At 46.6% G+C, this 19,098-nt stretch overlaps 1 protein-coding gene across 1 annotated transcript; it reads right to left on the bottom strand.

Annotated features, from left to right (window-relative positions):
- Nucleotides 1-4,162: 4,162 nt before the first annotated feature.
- Nucleotides 4,163-7,542, bottom strand: LOC123061517 (mitogen-activated protein kinase kinase kinase 13-A). The gene is made up of 3 exons (XM_044484643.1): nucleotides 6,983-7,542; nucleotides 4,542-6,538; nucleotides 4,163-4,436 (listed from the first exon to the last, which is right to left on the bottom strand). The coding sequence occupies exons 2-3, from the start codon at nucleotides 6,436-6,438 to the stop codon at nucleotides 4,339-4,341; spliced, it is 1,995 nt and encodes a 664-aa protein (XP_044340578.1). The 5' UTR covers nucleotides 6,439-6,538; nucleotides 6,983-7,542; the 3' UTR covers nucleotides 4,163-4,338.
- Between the last annotated feature and the right edge of the window lie 11,556 nt (nucleotides 7,543-19,098).

The raw sequence follows: 19,098 nt of genomic DNA on the forward strand, positions 1-19,098 counted from the left end.
ACCCCCCCCCCCATGGCGCGCCCCCCTTGGTCGACCACCTCCTCCTCCCCCCTTTATATACAGAGGCGGGGGGCACCCCAAAGGCACAACAGACAATCTCTTAGTCATGTGCGGTGCCCCCCTCCACAGTTCAACACCTCGGTCATATCGTCGTAGTGCTTAGGTGAAGCCCTACATCGGTAACTTCATCATCATCGTCGCCATGCCGTCGTGCTGACGGAACTCTCCCTTGTCCTAAACTGGATCAAGAGCTCGAGGGACGTCATCGTGCTGAACGTGTGCTGAACACGAAGGTGCCGTACTTCGGTACTTGGATCGATTGGATCATGAAGACGTTCGACTACATCAACCGCGTTACAAAACGCTTCCGCTTTCGGTCTACGAGGGTACAAGGACACACTCTCCCCTCTCATTGCTATGCATCTCCTAGTTATATCTTGCGTGATCGTAGAATTTTTTTAAAATTACTACGTTCTCCAACATCATCATTATGGTTTACAGGTGGTGCACATGCCTCGGAATGATAAGGTACTGACCTTATCACATATATGAAAGCAATGGCACACTGATGGGTGGGACCTAAAGAGACAAGATAGCTGCTAGATGCACTCAAGAACCTAACTACTACTACTACAATGTGAGGTTATCACGAGCGCAATAGAGAGACCCAAGTCAAAGAAGGTCATGCCGGCCTGGCGCACACATTTCTTATATATGTTCACATGTGTGAATGGGTCATTGTGGTACCCCCAATTATGTACAAGGGGAGGGCTATGGCCATTTTTACGTACAAGGGGAACACAAGACACAACATAGAGAAAAGCCAGAACACAAAAGACCATAAGAGTAGAGAGAAAGGAAGAAGGATTGGTGCTCGCGAAGGGTGAAAACACACCCAGAGCACCGTAGATAGCTCATTACTCCGATCCCCAAGGCCAGCATAATAGGACCGGAATCTCCTGGGGACTTGTAATCTCCCTCATACACTCATATCAGCCAATCAAGAATAGGAGTAGGGTATTACCATTCCCAAGCGGCATGAACCTGTATAAAATCACTGTGCCACCTTTTTAGATTACTCAAAGGAACCTGTAGCGTTTTTTCCACTGGCCGAACACACAAAATACAATGTATCCTTGATCCCACATGTCTCGAGTTTACGATCCGGAAACTGTAGAAAACAACAGGTTTAACAAAAAAAAGCTCAATGGCATTTGACCAAACACACATGCTGGGCGTGGTGTTTACCATGGACGATATCGGGGGGGTGGATACATACGGATCCTGGGTGAACGACAGGTAATCCAAGGTGGGAAGACGTGTGGGTGGGGGCTTCGGACGTGTGCGGGCGAGAAACTCAAGGCCACTCTTCCTCCGGGCTTTCTTTCCGCACTATTATGGATAGTCAAATAATGGGAAAAATTGGATTCAATTGCAATGCCTAGGCGATGGCTAGAGAGGTACAACTACGGCGTTAGACGAGGAGGGTACAGATGCAGAGCAGGGGCAGGGGTGGAGTGGAAGAAAAGTGGCATGAGAGGAGGGTTTGAGTGGTCCAGGGGTGTTAGGGTCCCATGTGGTGATGGTCTGAACTCCGTAAAGCTCACTGTGCTTGCGTCCGGTTTACAAGAATTCAAACAAACAGACATGTCCACGGACAAATAGGGGTTCATGTTGGGTGTGAAACTACGTCCGAACAACTCGGTCCAGAAGTATGTGGGCATTTTGAGGATCCATATTGAAGATGCCTTTATAATGTTTGCATTCATGCTTGAAAGGAAAAAAACTAGCAGAATGTGATTTGACATAAACAAACATGTTTCACTCTCAAAAGTTCAAACACGCACATCATTCGGTGAAATCAATGACATTACTCTGACTTGGCAAAGTGAAGAAGAATTAGTGAGTCTCTCGAAAATACTTGTATTATTCATGTTCGATGGTACCATAATTTTGTTATTCACTCATTAGCACACTATGTTATAACTAATGGATTACTACCATTTGGCTTGGTTTTGGTCAGGATGGTATCATCAAACTTTGTAAGAGCATCTACAACTAGGCTCCCCCCTCTTCCTTACACCTGGGTGGACGGTCACTGACTGGTCAAGACAACTGACCCAGTCGGGCTCCTCAAACTGGTCCTATACGTTTGGGCTGTCTGGCATCCCTCATATCCAGCCTAAATCTATGGCCAATATGGGGAGGCCTAGACGCCTCTGCCACGCCAGCCTGGTGCACCATGGCCCGCACCGACCCAACTCTGTTCCTACTAAAATCCTCACCCGAAGCAAACCCTAGCTTTACTTCACTCTCCGTCGCTTCCCCTCCACTCCCTGTCCATTCCCCTCCCCATGTTCGCCATAATGTCAAGCATCGACAGCTGCAGAGGCGACAAATCCTGCCACAGGGATGACTGGGACGCCTTCGCCCGCGAGGCAGAGGGCAATGAGGAGGAGTTGGCCCTCTGCATCATGTTGTAGCGCTCATGGGTAGACACGGGTGGCAACTCCTGTTGTGCTCTGTCCCATGTCGCCCGCCACCGCAGCGCTGGCATGTCCTGCATTGCGCACAACTCGACACACTCGGCCCGCTTCGCACTGCTGGCTCACCGCCCTCCTAACCCTCTAGCCATTGCTCCTCAACGGCATCAGTGGGTGCTCGTGCTCGCCACACCTGTGTGGAAGACGCGAACACCCGAATCAGATGCGTGTGTTGCTCGCCGCTAGAGGCGGTGGGCTAGGGAGAGGGCGGCGTTGGAGGAGGCAGCCGCACAGTCCTCATGTGGTCGATGCGGATTGCCGGTGTTGCCTGATGAGGAGGAAACCTCCTCGTGTCTATCTACCACCGCTCACTGACAGCAGCAGAGACAGACGCCCGTCGGCTCCGTGGGAAGAACGCCAAGGCGCTACGGCTCGGTATCGAGCAATCGACGCGCGAGGCGGCGGAGAAGGCGATGACTGATGCTAGAGCGACGAAGCTCACGAGGTCGCAGGGTCGCGTCGTCCGAAGGATGCCCCGCTACATTGACTGCCCATTCAACTCCTCCAACATCACCGGCGGCTACGACGACCCCGCTCATGCCGCCGACGCCTACATGGAGGGCTATAGACCCTCCGGTGATCAGAAGGGCGAAGGACGGTGTGGAGGTGATGAAAAAGCTCGGCCCCCTCTCTGTCTTTATTCCCTTTATAGTAATTTTTAGTTTATTAGAACTATGTCCGTCGGCTACAACTACCCTGCTCCTGCCGCCGACGCCTACATGGAGGGCTATAGTCGCTTCGGTGAACGGAAGGCAAAGGACCGGTGAGGAGGTGATGAAAAAGCTCGGCCCTCTAAGTCTTTATTTCCGTTTGTAGTAATTTTAGTTTGTTAGAACTATGTCCCTCGGCTTAACTGTGATGCTCTTTTGGTCCGGATTATGTGGATTTCTTTGTCCGTTTATTTCATTGATCATTTATGTACTATCTTTACGTTGCATGCGCATTATGAATTTAGGATACGAGATATGAGGTACACGACTATGAACGCCGCGATTTGAGGGTTAACCGGTCACTGACCGCGAACATGACCAGCCACGTCTCCATGCGTACAGTATAGTGCCATATTTGGTATGTTTGGATGAAGATGCTCTAAGGCTAAGGTTGATTGTAACTAGGGAGATGATTAGAATCATCCGGTCGATTTTATGCTCTGCATCCATCATGTTGGGAGCCAACCACGCTTCGGACTAGTCCCACACACCGCAAGTCTCAAGATTGTGCAACACGGTCGATAATTCCGAAACATGTGGAATGTTATGGTGGCAACTCAATGGTGCGGATGATTTTTTTTTTTTTGCAACATAACCTCTATTGCAAAAAAACTGCAACATAACCTTTGTTGCAAAAAAAAATCTACAACACTTTGTTACAAATATCTTCTGCAACATGACCTCTGTTCCACAAAAATTCCATGACACAATATACATTGCAAAAGTGAAGAACGACTAGGTGCTAGATTTATGCCAGATCTGACGGCCCGCGCGGCGTCCGCCGGCCAAACGCGTAGCACTCCCCTTGTAGCTGAGTAATACCACGTCATTTCCCGCAAAAAAAATATCTCTTGAAAATAGTTTTTTTTTTTTGCATGGAAATAGCTTCTCATTCGGACTGCAGAGATGTGACTGAAACGAATAACTATGCGATATAATAACTTAAAACAAAACCAAGACTTGTCTCGGTGATGCCACAAGAAACGACTAGCTGATCAAAGGCACACTCTCCGGCACCGGCATTCCATCCAACTCCCCTGAAGCACGACGAGCTCGCCTTCTCCTCCAATGTCGCGCGGCAGGGACTACGAGACGCCGTCGGTCTTCACTCCGAGCGTCCGTCTTGGTGCCTGCGGAGTCCTCGCTGGGTTGCCCGGCTTCACCTTCTGCGGGTGCCCTGCAACTGCAACGACAGACAAATGTTCAGAAATGGTACGAATCAACACGCACGGCCTTTTCTAAGATCTAACTCTATCTACTGTAATCCAAAAAATGGTAGAGTGCCTACCTGGTTGCCTGGCCGCCTTGCCGTCCGCTTTCTTGGCCGACGGCGGCTTCTTTCCATCGCTGCTGTCCGGCAGCGGCCGCATGGTGCCGTTCGACGCCACCGAGGAAGGGCGGTCCGGCGACATTACCCCAACGCCGTTCTCATCGCCGTACAGCGAGTTCCCTTCGCTGCCCGAGTCGGAGGCCTTGTCCCTGGCCTGCGCCACGCCTGCGATCTTCTCCCTCTCCAACACCTTGTACGCGAACATCTGGAATGGCACGTCCGACACGCGGGCGCCCTCACCTCGCTGCCACGCCGGGAGCTTCCTCAGCAGCTGCATCTCCAGGTCGAGGTAGTCCACGGGTGGCACAACGGGCTCGTCGCCCTGCGCGGCCTGCTGCTGCTGCTCCGGGTTCATGACCAGGAACCGCTTCACGTACCGGAGGACGCGGCAGACGGAGGAGAAGCCCGGCCGCTGCTCCGGGTCGGCGTGCCAGCACCGCTTGGTCAGGGCGGTCAGGTACTTGGGCGTCTGGAACGGGAACAGCGGCCGCTCGCCGGCGCGGATGTTCTTGCTTGTCTTGTCGCCCTGCAGGTGGTTGTCCTCGAACGGGACCTTGCCGGTCAGGAGCTCGAAGCAGATCATGGCGAAGCTGTACACGTCGGCCTTCTCGGTGCGCCTGGACTCTGCACCCGCGACCTCCGGCTTGAGCACCTCGGGCGCGTACCAGATGCAGGCGTTATCGTCGCCGTTGACATTGGCGCCCATTGCGATGCCGGACTGCCCGAACCCGGTGACCTTGACCTGCACGTAGCCGCCGTCGGCTTGCCGTGGCCTCACGAGCACATTGGACGGGTTCAGCTCGCCGTGGTACATTCCCTTCGCGTGCAGGTACTCCATCCCGCGCGCGATCTGCAGCATGATGTCGATGGCGACGATGACAGGGAACGGTGTCCGCCGCCGCGGGCAGCTCACCTCCTTGACGTAGCTTCCCAGGTCCTTGGCCATGAGCTGGTCCATGACCACAAAGTAATCCTTCCTCTCCTCGTCGTGGAAGCAGTAGGTGGCGTGCGCGACGTTCGGGTGCGCCACCGAGGCCAGCAGCTCGATCTCGGCGCCGACGGCCTCGCCGTCCCCGATGAAATGCTTCATCGCGAAGCTCTCCCCCATCCATTGCACCTCCTTGAGGCGGCCGCCTAGCCTCCTGCGGACGCTGTAGTCGTCTCCAAGCAGAATGGACGCCGGGTGCAGCCTCCCCCTGGGCGCGGCGAGGACCTCGGCGAGGCGGTGCTCGTTCTTGGTCAGGCGCTTCGGCGCCGCCGGGCCCGTCATTTCGTCGAGCAGCTGCGACAGCGCCCACCTGTCCTCCTTCCACGCCGCGTCCATCCGAACGACCAGTTCACGGGACACCAAGTAGCGCTTGCCGTGCACGAGCTGGAACAGCTTTGGCTCGAGCATGTCCCTGTCGTACTTGCTGGCGAGCAGAAGCCGTGTCCGCGCGTGATCGTCCGGCTCGGAGCCGGCGATCTCCCCGGCGGCCTCGATGGCATCGACGGCGACGGAGACGCACCACAGGATGTTGTGGAGGTGGTGCTCGACGCACTCCGTGCCGTGCACCATGGCCGCGGCGCGGGCCCACCAGCTGCCGCGCGGGTCGAGGCACTGCCGGACGTAGCCCTCGGCGTCGCGGAGCGCGCGGTGGAGCTCGCGGAGCGGGGACTCCAGGGCGCGCCACTTGGTGCCGCGCTCGTCGAAGCGAAGGTGGGCTCGGACATTGCCGGTGATGGCGTCCAGCGCGTGCGCGCAGGTTTCGGCGAGGAGGCGGCACTGGCGAGGGTTGATGCGGAGGTCGGCCTCGAACGCCATGAGCGCGTTGATGCTGCCCACCACCTCACCGATCTGCCGGAGCTGCTCCATCCCGATGGATGATCGAGACAAGGATGGATCGAGTCTTGGCGTGGTTCTTGAGCAGTGGTGCTCTGGTCTTGTTGAGATGGTACGGCCTCAGCCTCTGCCTCTGCAAGAATAAATAGTAAGACGATTGATTATCTTGAAAATATTGCCATGTAGTATCAACTCAGATTTCACCGTGATTTGAATCGTGGTGTGCTAAAATGTACAGTATTAAATGCAGACAACTGGCCTTGGGGAATTTTTGAAGATTGCAGAGACTGGTTGTTCCCCCCTCTCTGTTTCTTTCTATTTTCTACCCCCCGTCAAATTACTACGTACCAAATTAGTAAAAGAAGAAGCGATCAAGAAACGGAACTTGCTTCACATGCACAGATGAAACAACTAATAGAAAGGAACGCGTGATTAAACACCAAATCGGTAATACTCTGATATGGAACGCTGCCGTGAACTCAAAATCAGAGAGAGAGAGAGAGAGAGAGAGAGAGAGAGAGAGAGAGAGAGAGAGAGAGAGAGAGAGAGAGAGAGAGAGAGAGATGGGGGGACTCACGGGGTTCTTGGAGCGCCGCCGAAAGATGAAAGATGAAGATGAGGATGGAGGGATTGCTTTGGCAGGGGACAAACAGAGAGACGGCCGGGGTATGATGTTTTGGTTGAAGAAGCGGTCAGAATTTGCAAGAGATGCAACAGTTGACTGGCGTAGAGATCCCGCTAGGTAGACAGAAAACGGGAGGAGTCTCCAAAGCAACTCTCAGGCAGAAACAAGGGAAGACGACGAGACGAGGTGAGGGAGAACAAGTGTCGTTTCCTTAACTGCAGTGGTGGAGTTATGGGGCACGAACGAACGCTTCGTTTCCCGATCGACCATACCATACCAGTCTCTACTCTAGTGTAACCGCAAGCGCAAGGCCGATCGGGAGACGTTGTGCTACTATCCTGGTCTTGCTTGCTTGCTTGCTTGTGCGTGCCGTTTGGCAAGAGGGGATTTGCCCGCTGACTACGTACACACACGAGAGAGAGAGAGAGAGAGAGGGAGACGGCACGGCGACGACCATTTCGCGGCAGCTACAGATGGTCAAGACGACGATGGCAGGCGGCAAAAATAATGAAAAAGGCAAAGTCTCCGCACAAGCACGATCCGTCCACCATGATCTCACACGAGTAGTTAGCTAGCTAGAATATATATCATCGCGTACGGGCGGCAACCGTCCCTTATACTGGTGCGACACCTGATGATAGGCTGAGAGTGGAAGGAAGCATTCATTCTTTTTAGCTGCCATTTTGCGTTGCTTCGCCAAGTGCCATTGTGCCAACCTCGCCTTCCATCTTTTTTCCTCGCGGGCGGGAACGTCGAGGTCGAAGCACCCCAACCCAGCTCGGGGCAGCCCTGCGTGCGCCGCGTGGCTGGTCGACGCCCCACGTCGGTCCGGGACGACGAGGTGGGGTGGGAAGTGGTGGCGCCCATTGCCGTTGCCGTTGCGGTGGTTGGTTGGCGCGTCCTAGTCCAGTCGGTTACCGGCCCAACAGCGCCACCTGCGGTGCCTTTCCCGCCGGCACCCGAACGGATATCGCCTGAAAACCGACCTGGTGGGTCATTGCTCTCATCTGCTTTCTGTTGGGTGTGTTGCACAACTCCTGGCTGCAGATAGCGCCTTTCGATCGTCACGCATCGGTGCATGTACAAAAACATAAATAGCTGCCGGCAATCTTTACATTGTTATAAGAGCATATCTGTTTGGATCGGTTACCCGCCCGCCGCCCGTCTTCTTTTAGTTTTGGGTCGACAATGCGCCCAACGGGCCGACCCATTTCATGACCGCGCGCGTTTTAGATCACGTCGTCGCTCAGATTTTGACACACCAGCGCGCGTGGAAAGCGGCCTAGCGCGCGCTGGTTTTGGCGCTCCAGCGCGCGGGAAAGGTTCGCGCGTGCGTCGCGGCTGGCGCTCGTTATAAAGAAGGCGCTCCCTTCACACTCTGTCCGCCGTCCACTCTCGCCGTCTTTGCGCCACCACATCGATTTGCCGCCGACGCGCTTCAGATTTTCGCGAGTCCGCGAGCGCCGCTCCGGCGCCTTCTCCTTCGAGATCTGGTTTCGCGAGAAACGTCTCATCCTCGGCACCTTCGACACCGCAGAGAAGGCGGCCCGCGCGCACGACGCGGCGGCGTGGCGCCTCCTGAGGCCTCGTCGGGATATGAATTTTCCCAACGTGTCGAGTCAGCGGGCGCAGGATCTAGCGCCTCTCCCGCGGCTTTTCACCGACGAGGATCATCATGTCCACCGGAGGCGGCAGCGTCGCCTCGTCATCGCGGAGAAGGACGTGGAAGCCTTGGTGGTGTGGCACGGAGGCTTCCCGCAGGACATCGTCGACGAGCGCCAGTTCTACAAGCAAAGGAGGTTGGAGAGGGACGCGAGGAGGAGGGAGCGAGCCGCCTATCGGGAGGACAAGCTTTCGCGGAAGCAGGCAGCTCAACTGAAACTGAAGCTATGAGAAACGGCGGGTTGGGACTTTGAAGACGAGGCGTATGTTGACGCCTACATTCGGAGGAGGACATTACCGAGTCGGAGTCAGAAAGCGATGAGTAATGGTCTTTTCTTTTATCTATGTACGCTAGAACTATCTATGTATCCATTACGCGCGTCCGTCTTATGTCCGCGCCGACGCAACTCAGGCTCAAAAATGGGCCGGAAATGGGTCGACAGGCGGACGAAAACAGACGCGCGTTCGTTTGGGGTCAGCGCGTTGGGCCGGCATTTTTGTCCGCGTCGATTCAAACAGACAACCGCGGACGAAATGAGTCACCCCATTGAAGTTGCTTTAAGGTCAGCACTCACCACCAATGTTAGGTTAGATACAACTCTGGTTGCCCAGCAGCTAGTATCCAACCACACGCACCAATGCACCATGTCTACGTTCTCTCTTCTATCAGTTCAAAGAGAAAAAACGTTCTCTCTTCTATGCAAACAGGCCCGTTCCTGAGATTTCAGCGGCTGGGTGAGATCAAAATAATAATCTTATACACAAGGTCTTTCACGATGATATTTCTAAGAAGAGAACCAGAGACATGTACTCCGCCGATGTGCGCAATGCAGTCGCCTCTCGGCATGGCCTTGTGGGGGGCGGTGACGGGTCATCTCCGACCGGACCGCACATGAGATCAAAAGTTTGTCGCGCGGCGAGACCATGCAGAAGAACATAGAAGATCAAACCTATCCCCCACCTGCAGACCAAATTGCGCTCGAGCACGGTGGCGGAGCACAAACTAATTTTTTTGGTATTACGAACACGGATTGTGAGGCGAAAGTTTTTTCATATAATAAGCCAAATAACAACTAGAATCACCTATATAAATATCAAGTCAAAAGTAAAACAATCAACACTTGATAATATGGAGTCAACCTTTTAAATTTAGTGAATTGGTGTTTATTGGTACAAAGTTAGGAAGATGAGTGTATCGACCGAGCAGTCCCTGCTTCACTATCACATCAGTACACGCCCACATCGTCAGCCTGCTGTGGCCGTTTGTGACTCTGCCACTATACTTTTCTTCAGAGACTACTATAATAAGTTTGGTATGTTTCTTTATCAAGACATTAGTTTGCTATCCCTTGCAAAATTAAATAAAAATAAAGACATACTCTCTCTGTCCCATAATATAGCTATTATGGGACGGAAGGAGCATTAGTTATTTAAAATTAAGAAATGCATGTTGGTTTGCTAAGATTATAATCCAAGCTATATGTATCAAATTGACCGCTAATCTAATTCCTTTCTTGAAAAAGCCAATCTAATCCATGATTCTACCTTTTAAGTTTTGCATTCGTTTTGAGCTAAACTTTTTGAAAAATATTCATGAAAGTTCATGGATTTGAAAATGTTCGTGAATTTGGAAAATGGTCATGAAATTAAAAAAAGTTCATGGTTTTTTTAAAAAATAATAATGAAAATAAAATTGATGAAATTTAAAATGGAATTAAATTAAAAGAAGAAAGAGAAAGGAAAAAAGGAAAAGGGAAAAAAATAATAAAATGAAATGAAAGCGAAAAGCGGAAAAATAAAAATAAAAAGGGAAAGCGGAAAAGACAAACAAAACCCGTCCTGGAAATAACCAAAGGAAAACTGCCCTAAAAATTTGGTGAAAACAAGTACGACATGGTCGACCCATATAGGTAGTACTACTACACATACATGACATGTTAGTGCGTTCTATTGTCAACGAGTCACACGACGAACGCCAAATACGAATTGGCGGCGTAAGCGAGGGCGCTTCCTATTTCACGCCTCCACGTACCCTCCCACGCGCCTCGTCCACTCTATGACCGGCACATTGTGGGTTTTCTCCCAACCAGGGAACATACTATTTTTGGTGTGTTTCTTTCGACTGGATTTCTTTCTTTATTATTTTTTAAATTTTCTTTGTTTTCCTTTCTTCTTTTTCCAGTGATCATTTTTCAAACTCATCAACCTTTTAGAAATTTGGGACAAAGTTTTGAAATTCGTGAACATTATATGATCAAAAATATTTTTTTATTTTTAGAATAAATTTCAGAATTTGTGAAATTTCTTAGAATTTGTGGAAAAAATAGAAATTCTAAACAATTTTTGCATTCAAGTGTATTTAAAATTCATGAATTTTTTAAATCTAGGTATAATTTACAAATTCATTCATTTTTTTGAACATTTTTTAAATATGAAGCATTTGCTGAAATTTAGACCGCTTTTTCAATTTTGCGAACGCTTTCTAAAATATGAGAACATTTTTTTATATTCAAGAACTTATCTCAATTTTATTAACATATTTCAAAATTCAGGATCAGTTTTTGAAATTCATGATGCATTTTTGTATTTGTGAACATTTGTTTAAATTTCAAAACACTTTAAGAAATCATGATTTTTTCTAAAATGTGAGAGCATTGTTCGAGTATGTGATCATTTTTGGAAATGATATTTCTTTTGAAATTCATGAGCTTAATTGAAACTCGAATATTTTTTGATATATTTGACGTTTGTGAACATTTTTCAACATGTCAAAGCAAAAATTAAAACAAAATTAAAAAATTAAGAAGGAAAAAACGGGCGCCACTCCTTGCATATGGGCAGGCCCAAAGCGCCCTCAGGGGATGCACATTTCCTTACTTTTCCCCGCATAGAAAGGGGGATAGGATCGACTCAAAAAAAGAAGACAGGGGAATAGGAACCCCTCAAAAAAAAAAAGGTAGGGGACTAGGAGGTCTCGTAATATAGAGGGCACCACCTGACGGATCCTATTCTCCCTGCGCTAGTCAGGGGATAGCTACCAAACGCGCACCCCCGCCCGCGTTAATGTGCCGGCCCGTTAGTCAGTTCTGCCTTTACTTTTTTCTCCATTTCAATTGACCTTTTCTCTGCGTTTTCTATTCTTTTATGTTTTATATTTGCTTTTTCTCAAATTTAAGAACTTCAACAAATCGTGAACTTTTTTCAAATTGCTGAACTTTTCTGAAAAACGTGAAATATTTTCATATCGCAAACTTTTCTAAAAAAATCAAGAATAATTTTAATATTCGTGAATAATCCAAATTTTGTAATACCTCTAAAATTCTAAATATTTTCCCAATTCATGACCATTTCTCAAAATCATGATTATTATTTTTGAAATTACTCAAACTTGGGAACAATTTTGAAATTTTCTACTCTGTCATTTTTATAAATTTTGAACATTTCTTTGAGCACATGAATATTCTGAAATTTTCAAGAACATTTTTCGAATTATAATCATTTTTCTAACTCACAATTTTTTGGAAATTAGTGAACTTTTTTTAAGTCATGAATTTATTTGAGAATCGTGAACATTTTTCAAACTCATGGACATTTTTTAAAAGTCTTGAAAATAACTTAATTCACAAAAAAATGAACATTTTATGAATTCACGAACATATTTTGAAAGTCATGAATATTTTCGAGACTCACGAATATTTTTTAAATTCGTAAATAGTTTTTGAGTTCACGATTTATTAAATTCACAATTATTTTTTGCAGTGTTTGAAAGTATTTTATTAGAAAACCGAGTGAAGTAAATACATTTTGTTCAATAAAATCACCCAAAAAAATATAACAACACAAACTAGGGAGCGCTACATGCGCACTTGTTATAGGGCCGACCTACTAGTGCCGGCGCTAGGAAAGAGGAATGTGTTTGCTAAGTATCCGGTGCGCTGGTGTTAGGACCGAGAGGCGAAAGTATATCGATTGGAGGGGGTGGGGGTGAATGGGAGATTCAAAAATTCTTGCGAATGTTTTGAACAGATCCCAAACACAGCAGCGGAAATAAGGTTCGGTAGACAAGAACTCAACCAAGCATGCTATTGAGGAACATATCTATCAAGATAGGAAGTTATAATGGTTCTAGCATAGGATATCACAGGTTTCACAACAATGATGGTAATGCAATATGCGAGCAAATACAGAAGCATGAGAGAAAACAGGATATGAACTACGAGGGAAAACACGAGTAAGAACTATGATGAGGAGAATGAACAATGACACAGAGAAAGTATCTCGGCCTAATCAAGTGCGAAAAGGAATGAAAACTACTTGGAATGACTACTCTGAATGATGAGAATGCAACAGGGTGAGCAACGAAAGATAACAGATGTGAACGACAGAGATGATAGAAACGAAAGATATGCAACAGCCAAATAATGATCAGATAAACTATCGACACAGAGCACGAGAGTAAACTGCTGAATGTAATGGAGTAAAGTAGATTGAACCAGTGGTGCTCGATGGTGACAAAGAGATTTGGTAGTCCAGTTTGCCTTTCTGCCTGTAACATCCCAAATTTTCGAATTTGGAATGTTATACATAGTCATCCATGCATATCATACTTTATTCGCATTTCGTTTTGCGATTCTCAAAAATCCTAAGCAACTCAAGGACCCTTGGAGAGAGTTGGGGATTTCCCGGTTTTCAAATTTGATTTTTATCAAATTTTGAAACGAGGATTTTTGATTTTAATTATTTTCTCTCCAAAAATATTTCATACTAAAATATATGAGAGGAGATAATATGACTTCTCCAAGATAATTGAAATATTGGAGGAAAAATATTAAAATCAAATATTTGTTTTATTTGGATTTTATTGCAATTTTGTTTGCATTAGAAATATTGCACATATTTCAAAATTGCATTTTAGGGCCAAGAAAATGTTCATCTCGTTCTAAATATTTTATTTAGACGGTGAAAATTTATTTTGGTATTTTTAGATTTTTATTAAATTTTTTTAGGATTTTATTTCAGTCGGTGAAATTATTTTTTAAAAAAAGTTTCGCGCTCGACTGGGCCTAAGGCCCAGCCGAGCCAGGCCGGCCCGAGCCGCCACCGCCGACCCGGACTCCAAGTCCGAGCCGGACTCCCCGCCGCCGCCGCTGCCTTGCCCCCTCCCCCAAGCAGCCGCCGCCCCCTCCCCTTTAAATACCGCCGCCGCCCCCCCTGGAGCCCAAGCCGCCGCCGCCCGCAGCCCCTCGCCCCGCCGCCTGCAGCCGCCCGCCCCGTCGCCTGGAGCCGCCCGCGCCGCCGTCAGGAGCCGCCGCCGCCTCCAGCCGCCGCCGCCGCTGCAGCCCCGCCACCCCACGCCGCCCCGCCGGAGCCCCGCCGCAGCCGAGCCGAGGTAGCCGCCGCATCGCCCCGGTTTTCTAAAGAAAACCGTTCGGTTTTTTTAAAAACCCTGGATCCGTTTTTTTTGTTTCGCCGGTTTTTTTCGGTTCTTCTAGTTAGCGGACGTTCGTCCGAACGTTCGTTTAACAAATGGTTCTTCGCCCGTCATATACAGCTAACGAACGCTCGTTCGTTAGTCTGTTCGTCAGTTTTATTTTATCGGATTTTTCCGGGATTTTCTCTGATCATGATTTCTGATCCGATCTTAGTTTTCGTTTATCTTTTCGTTCGTTAGACGGAATCATGCGATTCAAGCGCCTAGAGTTTCATCTCGAAACCCTCTTTCCGTTTAACCAACTCAAACAAGTTTTTTCTACCGTAAAATTTGACCTAGTTTTAGATTAGTAAACGAAGCTTCTTTCTTTCGCCGTTTGAGTTTCGTTGCTCCGTTTGATTTGATTCTTTTTGCGAACCGGAGTTCTTGATTTGAACTTTCTGGTCAACCTATTTTATTTGAGTTTTGCTTGTGCATCGTTGCTTGTTACTTATGTATGTTATTGTTTGCTTGCGATAGAACACCCAGAGTGCGAAGCGTGCTACTACGAGTCCCTAGGTTTCGCAGATCGTCAGCAAGGCAAGTAACACTTTGATCATACCCCTTTATCACCCAGTTTTTATGCATTAGTTCTAATCCTCAAACATTGCATGATTAGGATGTCATTAACATGTGGGTTGGGAAGTAGTTGATGAGGTTGAACCTATTGCCCTGTTGCATTCAAACCCTTGGGAGTTACTCTACGCGTTGCTTATATACTATGCTATGCTCGTAGACGTGGTTTGGGTTTGAGTGAAATACATGACAGATGTGAGCTTGTTAATTAATGGTTCAACTTAAGGTAGCAACTTAATCAAACAACTGGGTGGATTGAGGCACATGGAGTACCCAGTGTTGCCTGTATTTTTGGAAATCCCGGAGTACCGGTGTGATCTTCCTATGGACCGCCACTCAGGCTCAAAGGGAACTGAGATGATTCATGCTAGAAACTTCCGTGTGCAGCCACAAGCTATTATGGGCTCTAGCATAGTTGAGTAAGTTACGTGAAGCTCTTGAAGAGGCAGATCAGCAGGTAGTGGGGTGTAGGTTTGGTATGGTATGTCCGGAGTAGAGAGTTAATGTTTCTGAAAGACTGTGTCTCGGTGATCCATTTCTCAAACACCCTGTAGTGTGAGAATACCAACAGAGGCGATCGAGTCTTGTGGGGAAAAGTGCGCAAACCTCTACAGAGTGTACAATCTAATCATGGTTAGCTGTGTCCCTGGTTATGGACAATTCTTGAGTATCTAGTACTTGGGTTATCAAAAGTATCTCATCATGTTTAACTAATATTGTTGGGTTGTTAATCACTTTAATTGGGATTGAGTTGGAGGAACCTTCTCAATGATGTTTCAACTACCATGATAGTTAAATTAAAATCTATTCCTTTGTTGTAGGGAAAAATTGGCTTTTCGCAAAACTGTAACCATAGAGCTTTCCACCAGCCAAATATGCATGTAGTGATAGCATTATTCTGTTCTTACTCTACTGTGTTACTTTGCTAGCATATTCCATGTGCTGACCCATTTTTGGGCTGCAACGTATTATGTTGCAGACTTTTCAGACGAGGAGTAAGGTTCGTTAGGTCGTTGCCGTGCAGCTCAGCTATGCCGTTGGAGTTGATGGACTCACTTTATCTTCCAAGCCTTCCGTTGTTATCGTATTAGATGGCCTTAAGCCATATTATTGTAATAAGCTCCCTCTCTCTCTCTCTCTTGAGACGTTCGATGTAATAAGTGTGTGATTGCTACTCTGTTATAAATCCTTCGAGTACTGTGTGTGTCAGCATTACCGATCCAGGGATGACACTGAAGCACAGAGACTTGACCATCTGAGGTCGGGTCGCTACACTGCCAAAGGACTACGTCTGGTTGGAGGGGTTATGATTTAACACAGAAGATAAACTATCTTCACCCTATTCTCCTTTAACTCGGAGCTGATCAGACTCCAGTTGATTTCACTCGTGGTACATACTTGTCAGCGATCTCCAAACCTTCGACAGACCACTTCGTGAACCACAATGACTCTTGGTTGCTGAAGATCTTGCTTGGTGAAGACAACAACTCTTCAACACTCGAGCCGACACATATCCGTCTAGAGAGTGCGCAGCTCTTGATACGTCTCCAACATATCTATAATTTTTTATTATTCCATGCTGTTATATTATCATTCTTGGATGTTTTACAATCATTTTATAGCAACTTTATATCATTTTTGGGGACTAACCTATTGACATAGTGCCCAGTGCGAGTTGCTGTTTTTTTGCTTGTTTTTTACTTCGCAGAAAATCAATACCAAACGGAGTCCAAATGCAGCGAAACTTTTTTGAGATTTTTTCTAGACCAGAAGACACAGGATGGGTCAAAGAAGTACCAGAGGAGTGCCCCGAGGGGGCACAACCCACCAGACGCGCCCTGGTGGGTTGTGCCCACCTCGGTGCCCTCCCTCACCGCCTCTTTGCTCTATAAATACCCTGAAAATCCAAAAACCCTAGGGGAGTCGACGAAACACAATTCCAGCCACCGCAAGTTTCAGAACCACTAGATCCAATCTAGACACCATCACGGAGGGGTTCATCATCCTCATTGGTGCCTCTCCGATGATGCGTGAGTAGTTCATTGTAGACCTATGGGTCCGTAGGCAGTAGCTAGATGGATTCCTCTCTCTCTCTCTCTCTCCCTCTCTCTCTCTCTTTTGATTCCCAATACAATGGTCTCTTGGAGATCTATTTGATGTAACTCTTTTTGCGGTGTGTTTGTTGGGTTCCGATGAACTTTGAGTTTATGATCAGATCTATTTTATCCATGAAAGTTATTTGAGTTTTGATCTCTTATATGCATGATTGCTTATAGCCTCGTATTTCTTATTCGAATCTTTGGTTTAGTTAGGCCAAGTAGATCGATTTTTCTTGCCATGGGAAGAGGAGCTTTGTGATGGGTTCGATCTTACGGTGCTCAATCCCAGTGACAGAAGGGGACTTGACACGTATGTATCGTTGCTATTAAGGATAACAAGATGGGGTCTATTCTTACATGAATGGATCTTGTCTACATCATGTCATCGTTCTTATTGCATTACTCCGTTTTCCATGAACTTAATACAGTAGATGCATGCTGGATAGCGGTCGATGTGTGGAGTAATAGTAGTAGATGCAGTCAGGAGTCGGTCTACTAATCTTGGACGTGATGCCTATATAATAATCATTGCCTGGATATCGTCATAATTATTTGAAGTTCTATCAATTGCCCAACAGTAATTTGTTTACCCGCCGTATGCTATTTTGTTGAGAGAAGCCACTAGTGAAATCTACGGCCCCAGGTCTATTCTTTATCATATTTGCTTTCCAACCTATTATTTACCTCTTTTATTCTCAGATCTATTATTCCAAAAACCCAAAAATACCTTGCTGCAATTTTTTGTTATTTATTTTATTTCGCGACTCCGCGAGATCTATTTATCCAATTTACGACAAACCAATCTATCTTTTACCCGGGAGGGATTGACAACCCCTCTTACGCCTCGGGTTCCAAGTATTTGTTCTTTTTGTGCAGGTACCATTTACATAGAGTTGTGTGGTTCTCCTACTGGTTCGATAAACTTGGTCTCATCACTGAGGGAAATACATACCGTAGTTGTGCTGCATCATCCCTTCCTCTTCTGGGAAAATACTGACGCGGACACGAGCCATCAAGAAAGTATTTCTGGCGCCGTTGCCGGGGAGACATCATCAACATCTATCAGGTTTCTAATCACAAATCTCGTAACCTTGCAATTTACATTATTTACCATTTTCCTCTCCTTTCGTTTGTCTTTTTCTCGTTCAATCTTATGTTTGATTGTGTTCCCATGTGCCTTCTATTTTGCTTGCATCTTTACTTGCTAAAAATCTATTGATATGGATCCACTCAAAGTTTTCTACATGGATTATCTTCAATCCATATGTGCTCGTGCTGAAACCCCAACTAGTTTAGTTGAGGGAAAATCATTAGATGAGCATGCTCATTTTGGCGTCATCGTTTGTCTGAAAAAGGGAAGCTCAAATAAATTGTTTGCTATGCTATGCTTGGAATCTTTGTGAAATTTGTGATTTTACTTCTTGCTCTAAGAACCCTCAAAAACACCTCCCCTATCTATGTGAGTTTAATGACAATGAAATCTTATCTTCTTATGCCAAGGAGGTTCATAGTTACTATGATATCGAACAAATTGAAGAATTTTTTGCTTTTAAGGGTGCTTATGAAGTTTCTTCTTTGATAGAAAACTATGATATTACTCTCTACAAATCTGAAAATTTTGACATAGTTAAATATTGCTATGAAAACTATGCTCATAATGCCCATATTAAAGAATTTATTGAGAGAATGCCCTCTGCTTTGGAAGAAAATAATGATATGCATGAAGCTCTGGATAATTATGAGTCTATTGATTTGATTGAATTATCCCTCTTGATGAACATGATGCTTGCTATTCTTGTCGCCATGATGCCAATATTAACGATGCTTATGGAGATGAACTTGCTATAGTTCCTTATGTTAAACATGAAATTATTGCTGTTGTACCCACACTTGATAGCTCCTTGAATGAAAAGCATGATTGCAATGATATTATTATAAATTCTATTAATGTCAATTTTGTTAGTAATATGCAAAACCCCAAGCTTGGGGATGCTTGTTTTGTTATGTCCGCTACTTATTGCAATGATCATGATTGGGGTGATGATGATTCTTATGATCTTGATAGTTTATTTAAGCCTCATGATGAGTATGTTTGCAATAATATTAAAAGTGGGTTCGGAAGAGTGTCAACTCTAGGTAAAAATAATCCCACATATTTGGAGAGTGTTCAATCTTATGAAATTTTTGATAAAAGTGGGCTTGGAGAGGTCATGACTTTATTTGATGATAATCCCACTATTTTGGAAGAGTGCCCACTTTGC

The sequence above is a fragment of the Triticum aestivum genome, chromosome 3A (assembly GCF_018294505.1).
Source record: "Triticum aestivum cultivar Chinese Spring chromosome 3A, IWGSC CS RefSeq v2.1, whole genome shotgun sequence".
Lineage (NCBI taxonomy): Eukaryota > Viridiplantae > Streptophyta > Magnoliopsida > Poales > Poaceae > Triticum > Triticum aestivum.

Excerpts from the sequence above, each read along its gene's own strand:
- LOC123061517 (XM_044484643.1), bottom strand. The coding sequence starts at position 6,438 with ATGGAGCAGCTCCGGCAGATCGGTGAGGTGGTGGGCAGCATCAACGCG. Across the intron at positions 4,437-4,541 it reads CAAGGCGGCCAGGCAACCAG|TTGCAGGGCACCCGCAGAAG; the intron begins GTAGGCACTCTA and ends CTGTCGTTGCAG.